Source organism: Topomyia yanbarensis, chromosome 2 (genome assembly GCF_030247195.1).
Source record: "Topomyia yanbarensis strain Yona2022 chromosome 2, ASM3024719v1, whole genome shotgun sequence".
Taxonomy (NCBI): Eukaryota; Metazoa; Arthropoda; class Insecta; order Diptera; family Culicidae; genus Topomyia; species Topomyia yanbarensis.
Window position 1 is genome coordinate 22,005,058 of NC_080671.1, and position 24,418 is coordinate 22,029,475.

General features: G+C 41.1%; 1 protein-coding gene across 6 annotated transcripts in view; it reads right to left on the minus strand.

Moving 5' to 3' along the window:
- Positions 1-6,818: 6,818 nt before the first annotated feature.
- Positions 6,819-24,418, minus strand: part of LOC131684502 (paired amphipathic helix protein Sin3a) — a 52,467-nt gene continuing 34,867 nt past the window's right edge. For 5 of the 6 annotated variants that reach the window (XM_058967441.1, XM_058967440.1, XM_058967436.1 and 2 more), the window contains 6 exons: positions 23,200-23,738; positions 22,588-22,917; positions 22,321-22,527; positions 22,026-22,253; positions 19,037-19,558; positions 6,819-7,569 (listed from right to left, as the gene is read on the minus strand). In XM_058967441.1, the coding sequence (XP_058823424.1) occupies positions 7,333-7,569; positions 19,037-19,558; positions 22,026-22,253; positions 22,321-22,527; positions 22,588-22,917; positions 23,200-23,738 (2,063 nt within the window). In that variant the 3' untranslated portion in view covers positions 6,819-7,332. Of the gene's footprint in view, positions 7,570-19,036; positions 19,559-20,391; positions 21,651-22,025; positions 22,254-22,320; positions 22,528-22,587; positions 22,918-23,199; positions 23,739-24,418 lie in introns of those variants that run through there. The other variant, XM_058967442.1, reaches the window with a different exon arrangement.

Genomic DNA, 24,418 nt, shown 5'->3' on the forward strand with positions numbered 1-24,418 from the left:
TATCCCACTTTAAAAGATCGCAATTTTTGACTTCATTGACATTTTATTCAAGAAAATAATCTATAGAGGTTTGAAAACTGTTCCATGTTGATCCTTCTTGTTTGTAGACTGGAATGACATCCGTTAGACTACTTGTGTTTTTGAGTTTTCAATAATTTATCAAACTCATATTAAATTTTAGCATTTTCAAAAAAATTGCGATTCTCATCAAAACCCCCTCCAAACCAAATTTCTGGCTACGCCACTGGTTGAGAGTGAGTGCAGAGCAAAAGTTTTGCAGCAAGCGCGCTCTAATTGTGGCAGCTTGTAGCTCCAAACGAAAGATTCAGAGTGCACGAAGTGAAGCGACTTCAGTTTTTGCTGCTACTGACGGAACACCAGCTACCAGATCATCAGTTGCTCTGATATGGGCTCGGGTCAGTTTTTCCCGCTCTCCAAATCTCTTGCATTAAGATTTTTCCTGTCCTACAAAGTGCGCCACAAAACCCAAAAGATCGTACAGCTTTATCACGATTCGTAGAGCCTGTCTCATCGTTGGAATTGCTCGGCTATTGCTCAAAAAGTCTTCGACCCTTTACCGGTTGAAAGCGAAGTGATCCGCTGAAGCAACCCACACTACATGAAAGATGCGCTCATATGTGTATCGCCCAGTACTAGTGACATGCTGTCTGACGAACTAGTTTTCTCGAGACAGTCGAGAACCTCCTGCGAGTTGCCGAATTCGAAGCTCGCTGCTGCACTTGTTTGACAAGTTGTACTGCTTCCTCTACCGAGTTGATACTGTTAAGGAAATCATCCACGTAATGGTTGTAGATGCTTGCGTTTACCGCTATGGGATATAAGTCCGTGTATTCGAGAGCGTTATTGTTCTTCACGAACTGTGCCGTGCACGGGGAACTGGTTGCCACGAACATAGCAACGTTGACTATGTATATCTGAACTCCATCCGACGGACAGTTATGCCATACGAAACAATGTGACCACTTATCTTCCTTCCGAAGAAAAATTCCCTAAATCACAACAAAACGTTCACTAGCGATATGAGTATATCCGGGCCCTTGAAAACCATGTCATTGAAAGCAACTCCCACCGTGGTCGCATCCCATACCAGTCGGATTTTATTTGATTTCTTGGGATTCGTCCCTACCCCCTTGGCTGCACTCGCCAAGGGTTCACGTTCGCCGTCTCTGCAGACGTACTGCTTCTGTTCGTAGCTCTAAATTTGAGCGTTGACCCTTCTCCGCAGCTCGGGATCTTTTGCCCGTCGTTTCTCCAAACCTTCCAATCGGCTGATCGCCACTTAGTAGTGCTATAAAGTTTACTCGCTAGCCCAAAATGCGCATTCACATAGAAGCCTGAATTTAGTCAAGATGTGTGTTTTTTATAGTAAGGTTTATAAAACTTTAAAAGTCTGGCCCGTAGTATATTGACACTGTGTGTGACTCATGTTCGTGTCTAACCACTAAAACACACCTTACTCTTCTTTCGCCCTTTTTCCCCATGGAACTACAGCAAGGTATTACTTCGAGGGGGAGAGGGGTCTCGTTGTGCTTTCGTCACACCTCTTTCTTATGCTCTATCTCACTTGATTTATCGCTCGACCTTTGAACTTTGATTTAACTCTCGACTCCTCTCTTGCTTCTTGTCTCCATCTATAACGTCACCATTTATCTCTCCCCATGAGCCGTTTAGATGCTGATTCCAGGAGCCATTTAGCTCCTGTTTCCGAGAGTCATTCAGCTCCCGGCCTTATCACGATTTACTCGGATAGTCTGATACCCGGTGAGTTTAGTCGTCTCACGTCATACGCCGTCGAGAATAAGGCCGAGCATCGCAGATATGCCCATCGTGACACATCTCTTCGACGATATTGTCCACTGTCACAGCAGACATGCCCCTTCGCACCTAGGGTATTCGATAACTGCGTTTTCCAGTGTCTCTACAAAAACTGCGGTAAACGGAAGCTCACCTCGCCATGCTTCCTACGCACCCACACCGACACATTTGGGATGAGTTGGTGAGTCCATCTTCCTTTCTCCGCGTGGTCCCACTCTTGCTACCACGGCCACAACGAGTCCGCTCTGACCAGTCTTCTTGCATTCCATGTATTCCTCCGCTGGTAGCATTTTACGTCCTCAACCAGAGTGATGCAGATGGGCATCATCCCGGCAATTACGCAAAGCGCTTCCGCATATATCGTTCAACGCGCGCGTACGAAACGAACAGTCATTAGGCGAAACGTGCTTGTCAACTTCATCCAGTTCCGTGTTGAGTTCAGCACAGCAGCCCAGGTCGGAACGTCATATATCAGTATTGGGATGCCAGGAGATATCTCTTGCTACATCTCACTCGTCCGATGTTCGGTATTAACCTTGCCAATGCGTTAGTTGTCCTCGCAGCCTTCTCACATATATAGTCGACACAGCTGTTGTAATTCAACCGATCGTCGATCATCACACCTAGATGCTTCAGCACACGCACGGATGGTTGAGTGACCACCGACGCTGATCACGAAAATCTGATTTTTTTACGCTACGATCAATATTATTTCCGCCTTGTGGTACCCAGCTGTCATCAGCCATCCAGGTTTCAACGATGCCTATCGTCACTGGAATTAATATCTCCACTTCTTCCAGACTGTCGCCGATTATTGTTAAGAAAACACCATCTGCAAAGCCTACGTTTTCAACTCCCCTGGTCAGTAAACGCTCCGTCGTACATTATATTCCGCAGCGTTTGACACAATGTGGAGCCAAAAGGTACCCCCACCGTGACCCTAATCGACCTCTGCCCCATGTTCGTCTCGTAGACCAGTAGCGATTACCCTTTCTCTTTTGAAACAGTGCTTTCTACGCGCTTGCGATGACTGTGCGAATTACATCAGCCGTCGAAATTCCTTTCCAGAATACGCACTGCCTCTGCGATAGCCCGTTCTCACTTACAGCGTAGTTCGCCAGCCTGTTGAGGATGGCTTTTTCCAGCAGCTTACTAAGAGTATCCAGCAGGCATGTAGGCCGACGCAATGCTGGATCTCTTAGTGGCTTCCCTGGTTGCAGCAACAACACCAGCTTCTGGATCTTCTATCTATGCGGGAAATAGCTTTCGATCAGACATTTCTGTAACACTTCCCTGAACATGTCCGGAAACGCCAGGATCGCGGTCCTCAGTGCCACCTTCGGGATTCCGTCTGGATCGGCAGTTTTCTTCGCTTACAGCTTACTTTTGCCAGTATAAGAAGGTCGTCGTTGGAGACCAGATTGTCACCAGCATTGCCATCGTCTACATCGATGGTGTAGGAGATCATGGGGTTGGGTCGTAGCGAAGCAGTATCAAATGGCACATTCCCTATGTTGGATCGGAGATTTGTTCCGTGCGGTTGGGTCGTGCTTGGGGAAGAGGCCCTCCATGATAGTCTTCAGTTTGTCAGCGCACATTTCTGCTGGCACCCTGTTGGATCCTTGATGTTGGCAAACACGATACGGTAAGCGTTGCCCCATGGGTGGACATCTGCGGACTCTGCACAGCTCCGTGTAGCAGGTGGGATTACTTTGTATTATCTCACTTGAAAAACAGCCCTGGTCGCCCGGAATGTCACCATACTATCTTCTCTGGCTGCCTCAGATCTTGCCCTCTGACATTTCTTCTGGCTTTCAGACAGGTAGCACGGAGCATGCTGAGCCTTTCGTCCCACCAATACGCCGGCAGTTTCTCGGCATTGTTACGTCACACGCGCGTTAATATTTCCGGCATTTGGAATTGGACGAGGCTATCAGCACGAAGTGCTTCCACAAAAAAGTCCTTGTCGAAATCTTTTATTTTCCACTTCCGCTCGCCAGTCCTCACTCTCCGCGTTACAATGCAATTCCGTCGACCAATGGTGTAGTGGATCGCCTTGTGGTCGATATATGTGTACTGCTAACTCGCCATTTTATGTTAATTAGCAGCGAGGGACTGAAAAATTTTACGTCGATGATGGATTCTCGACCGTCTTTACGGAATGTGCTAGCTAAACCTTCGCTATATATCCAGCTACGCCAGGGCTTCTAACCTCTTGCGTTGGTCAGCCTGCTACCCCACTCCACGGCCCAAGTGTTAAAATCTCCTTCTACAACAACAGGCGTTCGTCCGATTAACGAATCGTTTAGTGCGTCCACCATCCGATTGTGCTGCTCTGGGGCCCTATTCTCACAGTCACGTCACCTAGTGACTAGAACAAAATTTCCTTCTAGTCACTAGGTGACGTGACTGTGAGAGTAGGGCCCCTGGTGTCTATCGGGGGAGCATAACAGCTACATATGAATACACCGTGTGTGTTATCCACCTCCTCTTGGCCAGCGATACCGTCCATCACATGGGTTGCCGCCACCCCTGCACTATCCGCCACCCAGTTACCGTTATCGAGAGGAACACGATACACCTTTGCAATAATTGCAACGTCGCACTTCGTTTCTGTTGTTGACCGCCACAACAGTTGCTGTGGAATATCGCAATAATTGGGATTAAGCTCCGTTATCATTGGCCTGCCTTTACCTTCTTGTACTCTTGGCATAAGAAGCCTCCCATCATTTGATCCTTTCCGCCCTCATTTGTGCAGAGAAAGCACTTCGGTTGCTTTGTGCTGCCTTCAGCAATGTGTCGCTTCTCCCCCTATTTTCTGCTCAGATAGGTTAAAGAAGGCATATTGGCACACAGACAGCAGCGATACGCTTACCGCCAACCGCAGCCAACCAGTTTTTGTCGACCGGTAAAATTAAAGTCGGATGGTCGATTGATCCCTAGAGCCTCTAAACAAACGGAGAGGTGTTTCAGGTGCGTGGGTCTTGGCCATCAGGCAAGAAACTGTAGAGACCCGGACAGATTTGACATTTGCTCTTTCTCCAGGTTACATTGCTCTATTAGTGCGCTCCTCACTTCGTCTTCCGTTGTGGTCTCGTCCAGATTTCCGCACTCATTCACCGTTTCTTGAACTAAAACTCTCACATTGGTTTTACTCCCATCGCTTCTGGTATCAGTTCCCGATAGATCGAGCGCTTGATCAATCAATACTTGTTCAGCTCGATCAGCTTCTCACCTTTTGGATTGCGCCTGGTTTCCTACTATGTTCTCCCCTAGCTCCTTCAGTTTCTCCTACTCTGCTGGTGTTTCCCTTGTCCTGTTCACAGAACGGGAATACCAGTTACCCTTCGGCGTCTCATAGTCTCTGCTTTCGCTACCTCCGTGGTCTTTAGTGTCTTTTCGGAGTTTTCAGCTCTCTAGTATCGCCATCTGTTAGCATTCGGCTGCTGTTACGGCGGATTTGATGTTAATCACTAGATCCCTTAACTGTACCCTTGCTTTACATGAATTCGTAGAGCAGTTCGATTTTTTGCCTCAGCTTCGTCACCTTAGGCAACCAAGACTGTTGGTCTTCTGAGTAATTCTTGGTTTCGGCGTGTGCACCTGAAACCCTAGCTTTTCTTGTGTCCTATTGGTTTGTCACTGCTCGTGCTCGACATGGCCTTCTTGGGTTGCTCTCGCTGCTGCTGTTGTTACTGCTGCATTTGGTTTCGGTCCTTACTTGTTTCCCATAAAATCGCTATTCAAATAAGTGACAATGTATCTGAATCCTTTTTCAATTATTCAGGGGTTTTTCAAAGTAGTACACTTGGTCCATCAATGTTTTCGCTGTTCATGAATATGGTTTTCGTTATGTTGAGGGAAATTGTTCTTCGCGGACGACTTGAAAATCAATGTTCTTAGTGTTGCGAAATGTTTTATTATCAGTTATCAACGTACGAGGAGCTTTATTTACTTGCAAACACGATATTGCTGGAACTAAGCTGCAACGCGATGACCACGTGAAAGATTTAGGCGTCAAGGCTAACACTCATCTGGTGCCCCTACCATGCAACGTGGTGCCGAGGAAAATTATCCTCTACGCACCAACCCGTGTTCTTCGTCCTCGAACATTGCTGAAGACCGAAGTGCGCAACATACACTGCACTGTCAAGAGTAAGATTTTAGCATTAATTCGTCGCTTCAACAAGTTTACTGACATCTTCGACCTCCGCATTAGTTCTGCAATTTCTATTTGTTGCTACTTTAGGTTGACTATTTTTGGTAATTAATGGGGACTCGGAGTCAGTTGGACTATTGCTTCAATTCAAATTGAACGAGTAGAATGATTTTTATAACTAATGTTCGTTTTACGAATGTTTGATTAACCAGGGGCAGAGGCCGGCGTGTTACAGCTTTCGAGTTTCAACGAACGTGTAAATATAAATAGAAATGATCGAGCCTTTTCGCGGTTTCAATTCTCTCACTGGTAAGAGGACAAAAAAGAGGCTTTCAATTTCATTTTAAGGGGCGATGTTTTGTTGAGGTCACCAGTTTAGCTTGTCTTTTTGAGGGTTAAATTCGGATGTTAGACAAAATAAAGCAACATTATTTTTTTCAAATAACTTTACATTTATTGACATTACTTCGCTGTTTTACTTTAAATATTCACATTGCTGTAATGCTTGTATTCACAGTGGAAAACATTTCAACTTACATCGTTTTCTGTACTCACTACCAAATCTAAATGTATGTGTTTTGTGTTTATTCTTAGCTTAGAAAGGAAAATAGTTGCTTGAACAAAGCATGTATTATGATGTATTGATGAGATTTTGTATTGTTTTAACCTGTCCAACCAGTTCACGCACGTACGCCCACACTCAATGTTTATCTCGTGCGTAATCCTTCCTAGAGAGGAGACTAACTTCAGTCTAGAAGATAGATTAAAATGTCTACGAATGGATTGGATCGGTTACCTTACCAGCTAGTAAAACTACACTCTATTTTAATCGTTAGGGTGATTTATTAGCTCCACACACAATGGTGTCCTTATTCCATAGTTTGTTGTTTCGCATTTCATTTAAATTAACGATCTCAACTAAGCATAATGAAAACAGTACTCTACAGCCCTAACGTCTAAATAAAACTATTTTATCAATAGTTTAACTATGATCGTTTTGCAAGACTCATTAAATTGCTCTATTGTACAAGATTCTCAGCGGTTAGTTTTTGTATTTTTCTTCATTTTTTTTAAATCGACTCTCATAAAGGTTAAAACTCTGTTTACATAGTAATCAATTTAATAAAAATGGATGATCGACAATAAAACGATTTTCTTTTAAAACAAAAAAGAAAAAGGAAATATTTTCTTACTTTCTATAATTACAACGTTACGCGCAGTAACCAAATCGGCAAAGTATTTTGTCTCACCCTAATACTATATCATACTATGTTTACTCACAATCGGTGCGGGGTGGTGTTTTTGCTTTTACTTCCGTGGGAACTTCCTCCAATCGTTTAGCTCTGATGGTCCAGCTTCTCCACCTTGTACCGATTGTACAGCATGTACGGCGTCCGGCTGACATCGTTGATCCGCTTGATCAGTGTCACATTCTTGACCAGATCGAACCGGGTGCTGCCGAGCAGCCACTCGTTGCACATCGCCTGCTGAGCTTCGCTGACGTTCCGTTCAAGCCACCGCTGGACGAAGGCGTCGAACCGTTGATGCATGGCTTTCGTTACTGCTGGGTGGGTCTAAGGAAATGAGAATGAAAAAACAGGGGATAAAATTAGAATGGAGATTACTAATGGAATATTAAATGGGAATAGGTAGAAACTAGGTCAGTTGAAATTGTTTTCAATTCCTACCCCGAGAATTTTAAAATAATAAACCTAGGTCTGCGAATTTAAAATTTGTTTTAATCTGAGCCTGACCATAGAATTTGGAAAACCGGACTTGAAATCCCTATCTGAGGATTTAAAAAATGAAGAACTTGAAACCGATTAATTGAAATTAAAAAACACCTCAAGCAAAAGCTGAAGGTGGACATTGCATTGAATGGCCTTATATACCCTATCTACAAGAAAAATCATAAGCTCGAGTGTAAAAACTATTGTGTCATAACGATTCTCAATTCCGCCGCTAAAATTCTTTCCTCTGTTTACCAAACTTCGCTTGTGGGCTGAATTCTCAATCGGCGAATTTTAGAGAAGGACGAACAACGACGGATCACATGCTTACTTTGCGACAAAGCCTGGTACATTTCGGGGGAAGCCCATTTGGCATAAAGTCATTTAGCATAACGTCGTTTGGCATAGTCATTTGGCATAAAGCCACTTGGCATAACCATAGCGCGATTCAAGTGGCTATTTGGCATAAAGGTCATTTAGCATAATCGATTAAAACAAAATTGAAGATAGATTGCCATTTGGCATAAGGACCATTTCGCATAATGGCCATTTGGCATAATAGACATTAAACCTAATTTCTCAGGTCTATTTGATTAACATGTAACCGAAATAATAGGATACAAAATTGGTAATTTTCTGGTATGCAGTTTCCCGAATTAGCATTGCACGATATGGACTACAGTCGTGATTCACTGGTTAGTCAATTTTTGACTGGATCACTTTATTTGGAGCTCCGATAGTTGGATCTGAATGTCAAAATCTCATGTCAAATTCACTTTGCCAATCAAACTGACATTAATTAGATATTTGACCAGATGCATTTTCGGTCCAACTAGCGAATCAAATTCGTTAGTTGGATGACTGTATACAAATTGCCTGAATTTTACGGAAATACAATAAAACTACAGTCAACACTGAACTTGTCTTAGAAGACCTGCTAGGCAGCCAACTGCGGTTTAGCTTTCCACATTCTATTGAACATGAAAATTTGTTTGAATTTTATTCATTTTAAATGCAACTATGAATTTATAAGAGTTTACATTATTATGAATATTGTCAATTCTTCGAAAGTTTTTGATTTCGTTAATAACTTAAAGCGTCTGAGATTTTGCCTTCTTTTACATATATGCAGTAAATTGTTTTTAACTTTTAATTTTATAGCTTTGAGCTTTTTTCTTCTTGTGAATATGAACTAGCCGAGATTTTCCCTTTTTTCAATTTAGACAGCAAACAAAAGTAAACGTCAGAAGAACAAACATTCGGAAAGCAAGATACTATATATCTCGAATTAGATTTCATATTGTATAAAAAGTAGTTAGGTTAAAAAATTGTAGCAATCCAAATATTCGTAAATTGAATGGTTATTACAATGGTTCTTCTTCGCTCGTTCCCTCTAATTTATTTGACATGAGATCTGTAGTTTTAAAATAGCCTATCATTAGCAGATTACAATTACAGATTTTTTGTTGCATGACATCTCACAATTTTTTTAACTTTCATGCAAGATGACCAACATAGTTCTAAATGCAAATATTCTCAATGCACAAATTCCATACTTACTTTAGTTTTCTATGTAATCAATCAAAATATTCTTCGTCTCACTGAAATTTATTCCTTCTTTCAAACATGAGCAGTTCTTGGAATCGTACTTATTTCTGTGAATCAAAACGCCATAAACATTTGAACGGGCATTTTCATACTTTATGCTACATGGCTCTTATGCCAAACGGCCGTTATGCCAAACGACTTTTATGCCAAAAGACCATTATGCCAAACGACCGCAATAGCATTCAATATCCTGTACATTTTATGCCAAATGACCTACTATCATTTTTTTCTTATGCCAAACGGGCATTATGCCAACCAACTTTATGCCAAACGACGTTATGCCAAATGACTTTATGCCAAACAGGTTAGCCCCTACATTTCGGGAATTCAACTGGCGGACTCATCATCTGTACGTGGATTTTAAGGCAACGTACGATTCAATGAAACGAAACGAACTATGGAAGATAATCACCAAAATTCGAGATTTGAAAGAAAGAGGTTCGTATTCTCATTTACGACAGCAAAATCAAATGGGCTGACAATTTATTCGAACCTTTTTTGAAAGAATCTCGTGTTCGTCGCAAACAAGAAAAAGGTGAATGCTTGAACATTGTTTTCCGAAAAGACTGCTTACCCTCCGGAAGTTGCGCATATGGCCCACTGAATGAGTCTTAGAGCTGATGCTCTAAGACGATTTCGCTAGCTTTTCAGTGCAGCGTGCACTCAGTGCACTAGCGCGACTGCCGGAAGGTTAAGCTGATTCGAATAAGAGTGGATGGGTCTAAATCAAGAGCCACAATAACCAGAGAAACATCCGATTCGATTGTGACGTTCGGTGGGCTGAAGCGGACAACGCACTTCCTAATTTGTTCATCATAGCGATCGAAAGGACAATCTGATGTGCAAAGAAACGGAAGTATCGTCATGAGATCTCACATGCTCCTTGACTTCGTGGTGGACGTCGACATCGTAGGAGTCGATCGCATGGCAGTGGAAGAAATGTTTGTGTATTTTGAAAGAGAAGCTATGAAAATCGTACAGATTATAAACTCGAACGAAGCTCATGATAGCTGGTAGAGAACAAGACAATCCGAACGGTGTTTTTTCCGATGTGGAAATAGAAGAGGAACGCTAGTCGCGAGCTGAAAAGGCTGTTTTGTGTTGCGTCTGCGAATAGGATTTTCTATGGTTTTGTAGCCTGCAAAAGTCCCGTAGCTTATGGACGCCCACAAAACTTGGTCTACACCAATCGCTGATACTCTATGTTGCTCTGTACAGTCGTGAGGCGAGGTGGTTGAAAAAGACAAACTCTCGAGTGCTCGGTGTGTTTCAAAGAAGAATTCTGAGCTCAATATTCGGCGATACATTGGAGAATGGAGCAGACGCGTATACAGTACCGTAAAAATGCATATAGCTACGAGTCGAGCGTTGTAAGATTTTGAACTTTCTAAAACGAAAAAATCGGATGATCTTATTCACAGAACAGAACATGTTCAATGTTGACGCCGTGTTCATCTCCAGACCCGACCGTTCTGGTACAAAACGTAGCCGACGAATACAAAAGTGTATACTTGACGAAGCATCCCGCATAGCGTTATGATGTAGTTGGTGGCTTTGGATACATTAAAAATTGACCAGCTATTCATGCCAGGAAGTGACAACGAAATGAACGATATGTCTGATTATTTTTTTTGCTAGAAGTCTTTGACAGTCCACTGAATCGAATGGTGTAACAGTAACCTTAACGATACCCTGGTGGTTGTGCCATTTGTCAGGATAAGGAAACTACGATTGAGATATATACATTTTGAAAACTAGTGGTTACAAGTAATAATCAGTTTAGTTTAACGTCCCTTAGGGCTGTTTGGAACGTGACAGCGGTCTGTTGTTACCTCAGGGCCATTCAAGGCGATAGCACCAGCAACGAGCGCGTTTTTCCTTCCCGAAGTGATGTGTTGTGGAACGATGAAGCTTCTCGTACAGTTTAGTTGGCCTCCAGTTGCAGATGTTGGATATATTCTGGTTGATTGCCCTAGTACCCTTGTCGCATAAAACAGAGGATTTGATAGTTTGCATCGAGTTCATGTCCAAGTATTGAACTACGCAACGTGTCGGTAGATTCTGTTCGACGCAAGTTGTAAACAAACTGAATGGACGCTTTGAAGCAACGGTTAACCTTTTTGTGCTACTTATAGACCCGGATAGTACACGATGTCACAGTAGGTCAGGAAAGAAACTTTGAGGGCTTGAACAAGCTTCTTATTGGTGGCGATTAGCAGAATGGGAGCAAATTTACGGAAAGTGTGCAAAGTTCCAAAGAATTTTGCAGTGACGCAGTTGACTTGAGACGACCAGCGAAGATTGTTATCTATATCCAGACCTAGATTTACAACTTTTTCTGCTATCTGGATGGTTTCCGAACAAAAAACTATTTCAGTGTTCGGGGTTACAGTGCCTGTTGTACAGAAAATAATGGCCTGGGTTTTTTTCGGGTTCGAGAGCAAAGCATTTTGTTTCGCCCAGCTCTCGATAATGTTCAGGTCGGCATTTACCGCCGCGATAAGCATATCTACATCTTCCTTTGGTCCAGGAATGTATATTTGCAGGTCATCTGCGTAAAATTGATACTGACACTTCAGATCTCGTGGCAGGCTGTTTATATACAAACTGAACACAGGAGGGCGCTCAAGTATGATCCCGGGTAACGGAGGGAATATCTGAAATTGCATCGGTGTTTTTCACGAGTCGAGTTCGGTCTGCTAGAATCAAGTTAATCAGACTGCAGGCGTTGGGTGTGAAGTGAAACTCATCTCGAAGTTTATTCTGAAGTTAGCGGTGGTTGACGCAGTTGAATACAAGCGAGAAACCAACCAGAACCATCACAGTGCATTGACCTCCATCAAACTTGTTATAGATGTTATGAGTGACTTCAACGAAGGCTGTAGTTGTGCTGTGTCGTTTGCAATATCCGAATTGAGTAAGTACCAGGAGCGGGGGATTCACATTTTCCGTATATTCAATGACCTGAGCTAACAAAATCTTCTCAAATATTTTTGATATGGCAGGTAATACAGAGATCGACCTGAAGTCTTTTGGTTGCGTTCAGTTCGATATTTTGGGGATAGGGGTAACAATTCTTTTCTTCCACGTAGCAGGAAAATTATCGGTGTCAATTATTGCATTATACAGGTTTACTAGCGTCGGTAGAATGAACGGACAGAGCAATTTTAAAAAAGATATGGGGATGCCATCCGCCCCGGTGGCATTTGATTGTATCTCTGCAGTCTTTATGGAAATTTCTTGGTTGTTGGTGTGTTGAAAGCTGAATCGATTTTCGCCATGTACGTTGGTGCTATCTACTACGTCGGTGCTGTGAGGTTGCGCTGAGTGTTGTAACTGATGACGGCCGTCACAGAACAAGCGGTTTAGCTGGTTCGGCTCAATTTGTTCTTTTGTTACGTTCTGCTTACTGTTGTTGTGGATGCCTTCGCGACGCAGGTTATTACACAGTTTATGAACTGACAGGTTAGGCGAAAAATACCGTTCTCCGTACTGCCTCTTCGAAGTTGAAATGAGAGTGGTGGCTATGTCCCGCTTCCGTACGTAGTCACATCACTGATTGTCTCCTTTTACACGGTTGGGGTTGCATGAGTAGAGGGTGCGAACCAGATCCCTGATTTTTTCCTCTGTGATCCATGACGATTTCCTATTCTTGATTCTAATAACTTTTTCAGAGGCAAGTAGTTCCATTAGGTTTTGTATCTCGGAAGTAACACGCTCAGCTTTTAGATTGGTGTCTACGATATCTGCAATATTTTCAAAATTGTTGCTCTGGAAGTCTGCTTGGAGTCTGGTGATATTTACGGCACGGAAATCTCTAACTGTGATTCGTTGGGCTGCGGGCTTGCTGATTTTTACGTCGGAATTGAGGAAAATTGTTTCGTGGTCAGAAATGCAGTTGGTTATTGCTATAGAGGTCACGATAGACTGCGCGTTGTCTGTCACCAGGAGATCGATGGTAGTGGCGGAGACATCGGTGATCCTTGTAGAGGAAGTTGGTAGAACCAACAAGTTGAAGGCATCGTGTATTCGATTTAATGCGGCATGATTTCCCACAGGATGCGGAAGAGACACATTTATGTTGTAGTCACCCAGTAGAAACAGCCTGTCAAAGCTGAGTTCTTGTATGTCCAGCAGCAGTTTTTAATACTCTTGGGAAAAACTTTAGTAGCTGTTTTTAGGGTTGCAGACAATGGCGATACCGACGTTGAGGTCGTTAATTCGAGTTTGTAAAACAAGGAATTCAAATTTTTGATTAATTGGTGTATCGGTGTTGAAAGTAGATTTCGGGATTGGTGTCGCTTTTATGCCTTTCAGAAAATACAGGTCGATTCCTACGCAGAACTTGCTGTGTTGACCTCTAGTGGATGGTATGCTGTGTTCGATGAAGTTGTAGGATGGTAAACGTACTGGTCCGATTGGGCTGGATGACTTCATCTTAGTTGCAGTTACACCGAAGAAATGGTATTGGTTTTTATGTAGAGCAAGTTTAATGCCGTCGATATGGCATTCCAGGCCACTCACATTCGTAGGTGGGAGTAGTTGTTTGGCATGTAATGATTTTTATACGGAATCGTTAGTGCTTAGATTTATTTTGTCTGCAGAGAACATTCAGCATATTCTGCGTCAAATAATATAGAAGACTCGTCGATGCTGGGATCGTGTTGGAGCAGTTCGAGGAGATGGCTGGTGTCTTCAATTGGAGTGTTTTTCTTCTGCTTAAGAAGGCGTCATGCGACTCTGTCATTTCTGACGTACACCGATCCACCAACTTTTTCTGTTTTATTCTCAATGCCAGATTGCGGATCCGGAAGCCATTGACTGATAACACTTCATTGACCGTGAAGCGGTATTCTAATGGAAGCCCTATTTTCAAGTTGCTTAGTTTAGCTTCTTTGTGCTTCTCGAAGTATTTCCCTAGGACGTCCGATTTAGTGCTGAAGCTATCGAATGCAACTAGGATGGTTGACGTAATAGACCGGTCGGTCCATTACGAAAGGCATTGAGTATGGGATGCCTAGGAAACATAGGAAACTTTTAACAATGGACCGAACGTTTCCACCAGCTTAGGAGGGAACCTGTTGATGGAGATTCGATAGCTATTAACACTTTGGGAGCAATTCTTGCAAGTTTCACTCCCATTTTAATCGCCTCCAGTTTGGCCTCAACGTTGCCGACCGATTTCGCATCAGACATACTATTTTCTGTCAGTTGTGTACTGCCGCTAGAAGCATAATTGTCCCATGTGTATAGGGATTCCCATAGCACATGGCAAAGTTAGCGGCAGCGTAGCGCTATGGAGTTGATTTTGCACCCTGTCGAACTGTTTCATTACGTTGTTTTGTAGTGTGGAAAGCTCGGTCTGAATCTTCTTGATTTGTGCTGCCAATTCTTCAATCTGTTTCTCTACCTCTTTGAGGTCCGTGACATTGGAAGTATAACAATATTCTGCTGTAGCGTGGTAAGCAACCTGCTGCAAGTGTAGAGAGTACAACTTTTCTTCCACCACAGATGATTGCTTGTTTTGGCATTTGGTTTCTTCGGCCGTCCCGAATTTCAGGACACTTTTGGCTGCCTTCTCGCTGGATTCAGTGCTTGTGGGTGGTTTTATATGTATAAATTTTGATATTAGATCTATTATTTTGCAACGTGTAAGGAAATGAATATCTAACAGTAGCATTGTCATTTTTGTAGTCAGTCGACCATAAAGTCGAAAGCACTTTGAGGTAACCTTCATTGCACGCGTTTGTGGGGCTGTGCCAACGTTCGATTCACTGAACCGCATTAGTGTACTTTTTTCAATTCAATGCAGACGTTGATAATCCCTGTTCTAGTCCATATTTGTAGTTGTTAATACGTGAATAAGTCAAATCTTTTTGTTGAGTTACTAAACTGGTGAAAGCATTTAAAAGTTCCACATAATGAAACTTCATTCGTACAGTGACTCTCAGGGCGTGTAGACGTTCTATTCAGTCCGTGTAGTGCGGCGCAGTAAAGCAAAGCTAGCAAGCCCGATTTCAAGATTATCCTGAGCCTTCTCCGCTTCGTCGAGGTTTTGCAAGTTTTTTTTTGTTCTGTCGTGTGTGGGGTATATCGATGCGCGGCCACCGGACTTTACGTGATCTACTTAAGGGCCAAATACAAAAAATGTTTAAATCCATTGCAGATTTCTCGAGTTCTGACGGGGCGATATTCGATCGTGACAGACATATCGCAAAATCTCCCTGATAAGCTTCGAGTCATGGTAAATAGTTTGAATCAGGCACATGATATTGCTATCTACGGGTTTTTTAAGAAAGAGTAGAGTATGCGTACCAGCACATGATTGTATAACATTCCCCCGAAAACCATTCTCCAGAAGAAAAAAATACCGAAGCATTTTCCCCAGAAACACATATTCCAGAAAGTACTAATTCCCAGAAAACTGATTCCCAGAAAGCACTAGCCCAGAAAACTTTCACCCAGAAAGAACCATAACCCAGAAAACTGTTCCGCAGAAAGTACCAAAACCCACAAAATTATTTTACCGAAAAAAAATTTTCTTCTATTTTCTCAATAAACAATTCGTTACATTTAGATCATGTGTACTTGAATACTTGTTAAAAGTTTGCTATTCACAGTATTTTTTTTAATATTTACGCATTGTACTTAAATTTAAACGCATTAAAAAGATGGAAAAATCTGCGGGTGATGATTATATGTTAAATAAAAGCTTTCGATTCCTTTTTGACAGAAAAAATATAATTGGTTTTGAACCAATTTTTGCCTATAAAACCGCAAGCAATAGTGGCGCAATTGCTAATTCTAATTGCATTCAGTAGATCTTTCGCAAATTATTCCCAAAAAACACTTCAATTTTAGGCCTCGCGAGTAGAGGACCCCCTTGAAATTTCGATGGTACATTATGCAACAAACATCAAAGAATGTTTTAAAAAATCTTTAATATGATAGTTCGAATATGTTTTTCCTATTTTAGCCAACTTCTTGCTCCAGCTATTCCATAGTGTGCTGGAAATAATGAATTAACCCCTATGTTTGAGAAAACCGGTCAGACGAGTGGATAACAAGTTTCATTCCGAGGGCTATTTGGCATACATATTCAAAGAATTGCTCATGTTTGAAAGAAGGAGTCAACTCCTATGTTCGAATAAACCGAGCATACGAGTTGATCACAGGTCATGCCCTTATTGATACATCTGCTACATAAATTGCGATCCACGGGTCAATCGGAACATTGAGCATTGAACGAACTTTCCTGCCCTTAGTACACATACTCCTTCCAGATAAATCAGAATCCAACTACAAAAAAGCTCTAGAACTGATAAAAACCATAGCAGCCAACAACAATATTATAATTAATCCATCGATTGTATTGACAGATTTTGAAACCGCTGAGACAAACGCTATAGCAAAGATTGTTCTCAATTCTGTACTATAGGGTGCTTTTTCCACCTAACGAAAAATTGGTGAAAACGGATCCAAAAATTGGGATTATCTGGAATTTATTTGAAAAGCGTGCAAATGCAAATCTCTTTCAGACAAACCCAGGCCTTGGATTTTTTGAAGCCTCAAGATGTGCCTAAAGGCTTGGGTATTATCCGTGCTTCAGCTACGGAACAAATGTCCCCCGTACTTCGATTACATAAAAAATACATTTTGGGGAAGCGAAGGATTGGAAAACACTGCGCACAGGCACAGGCCAGATTTTCCCCTGAATTATGGACCATGCCACACAACACCCTCAATGACAAACCCAGAACCTCAAACGCAATAGAAGGGTACCATAACCAATTAAATGCACTCTTAAAAGGTACCAGTGACCTTAAACTTTATGCGGTTGTGAAAGCATTCAAATAGGAAGAGCAGTCCACGTCGGCGGAATATATGCTATATCTGCAAGGAGATATGGTAAACCGGCGTCGCTGTAAAAACAGGTAGAAGAGATAAAAAATTAAAAGAAGTTTTAATTGTCGATCAAGAAGATGGTACAACATTAACCCATTATATCCTAGCGTATGAAATTTCATACGCAGAACTATCCATCGGTTTACGCGTATTTACTACAGAATTTTGGCATCTAACTGCTTTATTATTGCACTAATGGGATCATTGCACCTCATATTTCATTATGAAACAAGACAACTGCCATTTTTTATAATTTTGTTTACATTTTTGAACCATGTATAGTTGGGGCAAATGGCGGCTGAAAAGTAAGCAATACATTTAATTGAATTTTATTGTTGGAATTCGTGCTAATAATTCCATTATGTGACAAAACGTTCCTACAGGTGTAAAAGAAGTGTTGTCTATCAGAAAATCCGAAGAAATATGTCAAACAACTTAAAACTTGTTGTTTTTATTTAAGCGCACGAATTTTTTTGCACGAGATATTTTCATTCTCAAAACCATTTTAAGCGGTGATTTTATTTTTCCCATAATCCTTGATACATTTTTTGGTGGAATTGAAGATATCACTGCATTTGGCTCACTTTTTGAAACCCCTGGGTTATAATGGGTTAAACGATACCATTTTATCAATAGCTCTTATATTACAAAACCGAACCTGAATATTAATACTAATAAATAAGTCATCTTCAGTTAAAATACCTCAATTTCTGGGAAATGGTTTTTTCTGGGGTATGAACTTCTGGGTATTTGTTCATTCTGGGTAACGGTTTTCTGGGCAAAAATACTTTCTGGGAAAAGGTTTTCTGGTAATTGGTACTTTCGACGGAATGGTTCTTTCTGGGGAAAAACTCCGGTGTTTTAGTTTCTGGGGAATGGTTTTCGGGGGAAAGTCGTACAACCGACTCTCAGGGCGCATAGATGTTCTTTTTCAGTCTGTGTAGTGCGGCGCAGTAAAGCAAAGCTAGCTAGCCCGTTTTTAAGATTATCCTGAGCCTTCTCCGCTTCGTCGAGGTTTTGGAAGTTTTTTTTCTTCTGTCGTGTGTGGGGTATATCGATGCTTGGCCACCGGACTTTACGTGATCTACTTAAGGGCCAAATACAAAAAATGTTTAAATCCATTACAGATTTCTCGAGTTCTGACGGGGCGACATTCGATCGTGACAGACATATCGAAAAATCTCCCTGGTAAGCTTCGGGTCGTGGTAAATAGTTTGAATCAGGCACATGATATTGCTAGCTACGGGTTCTTTAAGAAAGAGTACAGAGTATGCGTACCAGCACTTCGGGTTGAAGTTTTCGGAGTCGATTCGAGTTTGTAATGTAAAATGTAAAACAATGAAATTGACACCTTTGTGCTAACGTAAACGTGCCTTATCAAATAAACTAAATGAAAAAAAAAATGAATCTGCACATAAAGGACGTGGGCAATATTCATCTTTGCTCGAAATGAATCTTCATCTGATCCGACTGGGTCAGATCACATATCACATAAACAATTATAAAACTCTTCGAAAAATTAGTTATCTCTCAGCCGCTAGTCCTACAATCTTGCCTGAAAGCCTAACACACCAAAATCAAAAAAGGCAACAACTTTCCGTACGTCCGAGTGAGCTGATCAATAAACATGAAAGTAAGGACAAACATCTCTCAACCTTCTAGCTCGCATAAACAAACCCGCCATGAAAGACGGATGAGCTAATGATAATAACCGAAGACTAATAATAATATATGCCAATGGATGGTATCAGGCCCGGCATTAACTATTCAAATATAAGAAAAATAATCTTGATCTTACCTCTTTTGCCCTCAACAGCGACTTCCGCTTGTAGAAGATGTGATCCTTGTTCAGTACGTAGCAAATCTTGTAGTTGTTCACGTTTAACCTAAACTGCTCGCGATCGTCCACGAAATAATTTTGATCACCATTGCTGCTAGGTAATCGCTCCGGGGGTGTCTTACACTTATTGTTCCACGTTGAGACCGTGATAATGGCATCGTCTCCACCTTTTTTGCTCGAACTGATGTTGTTGTTGTTATTATTGTTCGTCCCAATCTCAGTGGAAACCGTGTTATTATTTTTCGGACCAGTGGTCGTCGTTCCACCACTGACCAGAGGAGATTTACAACGGCTGCTTCCGCTGACACTGTCAGCCGCAGCATCCTCCTTTGTTGTCGTTGTTGTTGCTGGTGTTGTCGTCGACGACGACGACGACGCTGCTAACGCCATCATTTCGATTGCCGATACTTGATTCAATTTTTTACACCGACGCAGATTTCGCTGCAGGAACAGTGCCTTCCGGGGACCGCAGATGAAGTTCTGTTTTTAAAGAATAAGCAAAGATACTGTTAGCAGATTCGGAAATAGAGGTTTTACTAGTTACATACATTGAAAAAAGTAACATGCAAATAAAATGTCTTGATCGGAATCGGAATCATGCCGTCGGAATAGATTTGGAACTAAAAAAAAGCCAACCTAAATTTTCTACGTGAAGCAAATGGAATCATCGTTACACAGCAATATTAAAATAATACATTCATTCCTCTTCTGGTCTAACACATTTCTTAATATTTTGGTACGTTACGATTTTTAGAAGTTAGAACAAACTCTTCATCAGTACCAGGTCAAACTTAAGATTATTTTTCAACGTATTTATTTACTTATGGTTGTAATATTGTTTTAGAACGTACACGATAAATGAGCAGCTTGTCGCCAAAATAATTATAAAAGAAATGGTAGAGTATGGAAAAATTAAAAGAATCCTAACAACGATGTATTTGTAGGTAAAAAAACAAATTCTGATTCGGTTTAGTTGAGAACAAATCATAGCAAGTAAAAAATACATTACTCTAGGAGAAAAAAATATCAACATAGACAAAATATACTAGATCCCACTGTACACCATAATATTTAAAGTAAAGACAAATAAATAGTGTTGGATTGTTTCGCAATACAATTATAGTTTGAAAATTATAAGAGCATAAGTTGAAAACTCTAAGCGATACCTACTCAGTTTTGTGTTCTGCACTATAGGAACTGTCCTGAGGTTTTTCTTCTTATTCTTTGTTATAGATACATTGGTTTCAATCTATGAATGAACGAATAGATTCAGCAGCAATGTGGAGCGATATTTAAATAAAAGGCTAGACTGCTCGATTGGATTGTTTACTCTTTATTAGTAAATTTAAAAATTTGCATCTAACACAATAAATTACAGTTTACATTTGTAGTTTTGGAGAATATATGTAGTTTAAGGAATACGTTTCAACATTTCATAGATTTGATATCTTCGCTGTGATTCCTTTCAATTGATCCGAAGGTAAAATTAATCGACTTTGGGTGCTACTGGGTGAACGCGGGAACTATATCGAAACGTACAAATCTAATATTCTTTTCTTTTTATAAATTACCAAAGTCACTATGTTCCATCAAGGAAGATGCTCGATGTGCGCCCACTCATACGCCAATGCAAGTGTTGGTGGGATTGGAATTATTTAATATTTTTCCAGGACAAAATAATGGTTGATTTCAGTTCAAAGCATTAGAGCCCTTCTCATGTCCAGTAACACGTGTTAGCTTTCAATACCATGCTAACATAATATGCCCATTAAAATTTTTATTTCTGCAACAATTAAGTAACCAATTTAGTAAGAACTGGGGCACACTTTTTCACAAGGTGCCTCTACCAAAACGTCCGAGACGTAGTTCATTATTTATTATTTTATTTTGAAGGCCGTGAATTAAAAAAAAATCAAGATAACAATTATAAATGCAGTGAAAACAGCGTAAAAAATTTACACGGTTCAAGAAACAAAATACTTTACTACCCATTGCAGTTGCAGAATATCCAACATGCCAACTTTATGTACGTGACAAAGCTGCGTTCATCCTCTTTGGAACATACAAAACCCATTATGTTGTTTGAAACAACCAATGCATCATTAAATCCAATTTCAACACTTTACTTTTCTTCATCATGTATTAATATTTCACATATAGAGTAACAAATTGCCCCTTGCTGCTCTTCGTGGTAAGGAACAAATGCGAGCGTTTTCAATGCACAAACTATGAAATAATACTCTCACTAATTAGATCTTGTAATACCGACGACTGGCGTTGAGAGGAAAACAAAATTATTTACAATATATGATAAATGCCTACAGTAACAAATCTTCACTCATTCATGCTGCTCTCACTAGGAGAGTATGCTAGTACTAAGAGCAGTAATAGATACCACATTCCACAGTTATATTGGTTGTGCAATCAAATATGGCAAATGAGTTGGAGTTATTTACAGTTAAAACTTTATGCCTTGACTTTCCTACAACGAGTTTTATCACTGAACTACATAATCGAATTACGACTGTTCCTATTCTTCTTCGTTTAATTCTTTCATTCATTCTTGTTTGACCTGGCACGGAGAAAAAAGATCAATGTGAAGAGAAAGCTCAAATTAGTGGATTATGTTCTTAGTACTAGAGGGGAGGTGCGAATCCAATGGAGGCAGAGAATGTTATTGGAAACGCCAAACGAAGGACGAAAAACGAACCCACAATTTAAGAGATGTAAGTTTGCAACAACCCCAAACAAAACTAAAATAAAAACTTGAAAACAAGTTCTTAATAATCGAAACAGATCAACGGATGGCTGATAGATGAACTGATGCTGTTATTTACAGTTAAAAAAATTATTTCTCGCAATTTTACTGTGCGCCATATCACACAGTACCGTGTTGCAATCAAAATAAATATCGAAAATATTTGTCATTATTTTGGCTACCACTTACCATATCATCGTCCGGTTTCTCCGTTTTTATCTCCACGTTGGAATGTAACCCGGTCGAACCGAGACCACCGGTTATGCTGGCTCCACTTTCGCTTCCCGTTCCCGCTGCGGCCGGATTCGATAACCGGTCGACGTAGTTGCTGAAGTTTTGGGCGTTCTTAAAATTCTGCGCCGTATCGTCCGTCTCCGTGTCCAGCAGTTCAATTGTAACCCGACAATCGATCTTGTACTGTTGAGAAGAGAGAACAAGTGTAAATTAACACGATTCAATAGCGAGAGTTCAACAAAATACTTACAACATAAATTTTGAAGCAGTTCTCATCTTGTAGAGCAGCTTCGGCTTTTCGCTGGTAGGCTAGCTCGTTGGCGACACGACGATTTGCGGTGCGACAGAGCCCGCCGGCACCACCTTTGCGTTGCTCGAGCAGGAACAATTCTACGCACTCGAGAGCACCTCGTTCCGTCACGCAGTGCTGCAGTTGTCTTACAGCGTTCTGAACGACCTGTGATAGTCAAAACGCTATACAAAAAATCCTCAATTGATCAAGTAAAACTATACATACCCTATCCAGCGTAAATGCAATGTAGGCATGAATGCCGAACATCTCCCGCAGGGAATCTTCAAAATTACCCGCCTCCATGTTACCATCCAGAACATTCTTCAGCATATCGAGAAAAGTGGCATAGAAGTCTTCCACCTTGATTTCGCTCTTGGGTTTTAATCGAAGGGCGGTTGCCGTGCTATTGGTACGCGTGCTTTGATAGGCTCTCTCTTCGGTCGCAATGATCTGTGCTCGCTCGTAGATTGTACGGAGCCGTTCGCACAAAATCGTATGTAACCGCAAGAACAGGTACCAGTTGTTGTTGGTGAAAAACAGCGTGTATGCTTCCTCCTATAAAGAGTTACAAAAATAAGATATTATAATTTTTAGATTGATTTGTTCGAATTGCTTCCCTTTTTGCTATGTGCACTGTCATATGTCCTGGGTTTGCCTCCCGCATTTTATCGTTTTAATTTCATGTAATATTTAAATTTTCTTAATTTTATTGTTTTCTAAGGGATTCCTTGTTGATATTTATTACTTTGTGTTTGATCGATTCTAACATTCATTCATATGTTTTGGTTTTTCTATCTCTTTGCCCAACAGTTAGTCTTCTCTGCCCGCGATACTCACCAAGTGTTTGCTGATGGCATGAGGTGGCAACGGTGCGTTCAACGAAGCCTGTTGTGTTTGCTGTTGCGACGATTGAGTGCTTTGAGCTGCACCCACCTGTAGGTCTGTATCGTTCTCCTGCTTGATCTCCACTTTAATGGCATCCTCGGTCGAGCTCTCCTTACCACTGTCGTCCGTTGTTGACTCTCGATTCACACTAGTACTAGATTCTCCGGCAGCTGCGCTGGATGCTTGATTTCCACTAACAGCAGCTACCGATCCGGCCGATGCTGCTGCTGTTGCTGCTAATGCTGTTCCATTGTCGGGTGGTGCACTGCTTAAAGCAGTTGATGGTGCTTTAGCACCGGTTGTACTATCTGGGATCTCTTCTTTTACTATAGGCACAGTAGAATCCTTGCTCTGTTCGGCGATGCTACTACTGCTGCTGCTGCCACCATTTCCGCCGATGGAGCTACTTGTGCAATTGCTTCCACTATTTTTATTGCCATTTTTTGCTGTTGATTTACTTTCTTCTTCGTGCTCTTGATCGACGTCCATGTCTGCATGGAAAATATGAAAAACCGATTTAGAATGTAATATTTTCAATGTTCTATGTTTTTGTAGACTTGATCTTTTCTGTTTAATTTCTTAAATTAAAATAGGCTCTTCATTGGGATCATAATATCATTGGCTGGATTTGGTAAGTGAAAAGATTCTATTAGAAGATGAACAAGATTTTTCAAATTTTCTATGGCCATTTACGGGAAAAGTTTCCCGGAATGTACTATTTCAAGGAAAATGAATGAATCCACAGCAAGTGAACCCAAAACTTCAATGAGATGTTATTTTCACACGAACGTATTATTGTTGAAAGTTTACTGATTTATTATTTAAAACTACGAATTGCAAAGATATATCCCTTCTTTTTTGTTGATAATTACGCTTCAAAATTTGGTTTTTGTCCGCAGCTGCATATTGCTTGCCAGATCATTTTCTTTTTTTCAGAGTGAAAACTGCGAGCAAACCCTAGGCGCTACTTTAGAGGCTTTTGAAGCTGCGTAGATTGGGTATTTTTCAGACAACATCGTCAATTCATATGGAAACATTATTGGCTTGGTGTAGAAACAGAAAAATAATTTCTCATCAGAACACTGGAGAGTTGTAAAAAGTACTATCCTCAAAACTGTACAGCTCCTGTTGGTGGTAGATGAGGTTTCAGTAAAACTGCTAACCTCCCAGC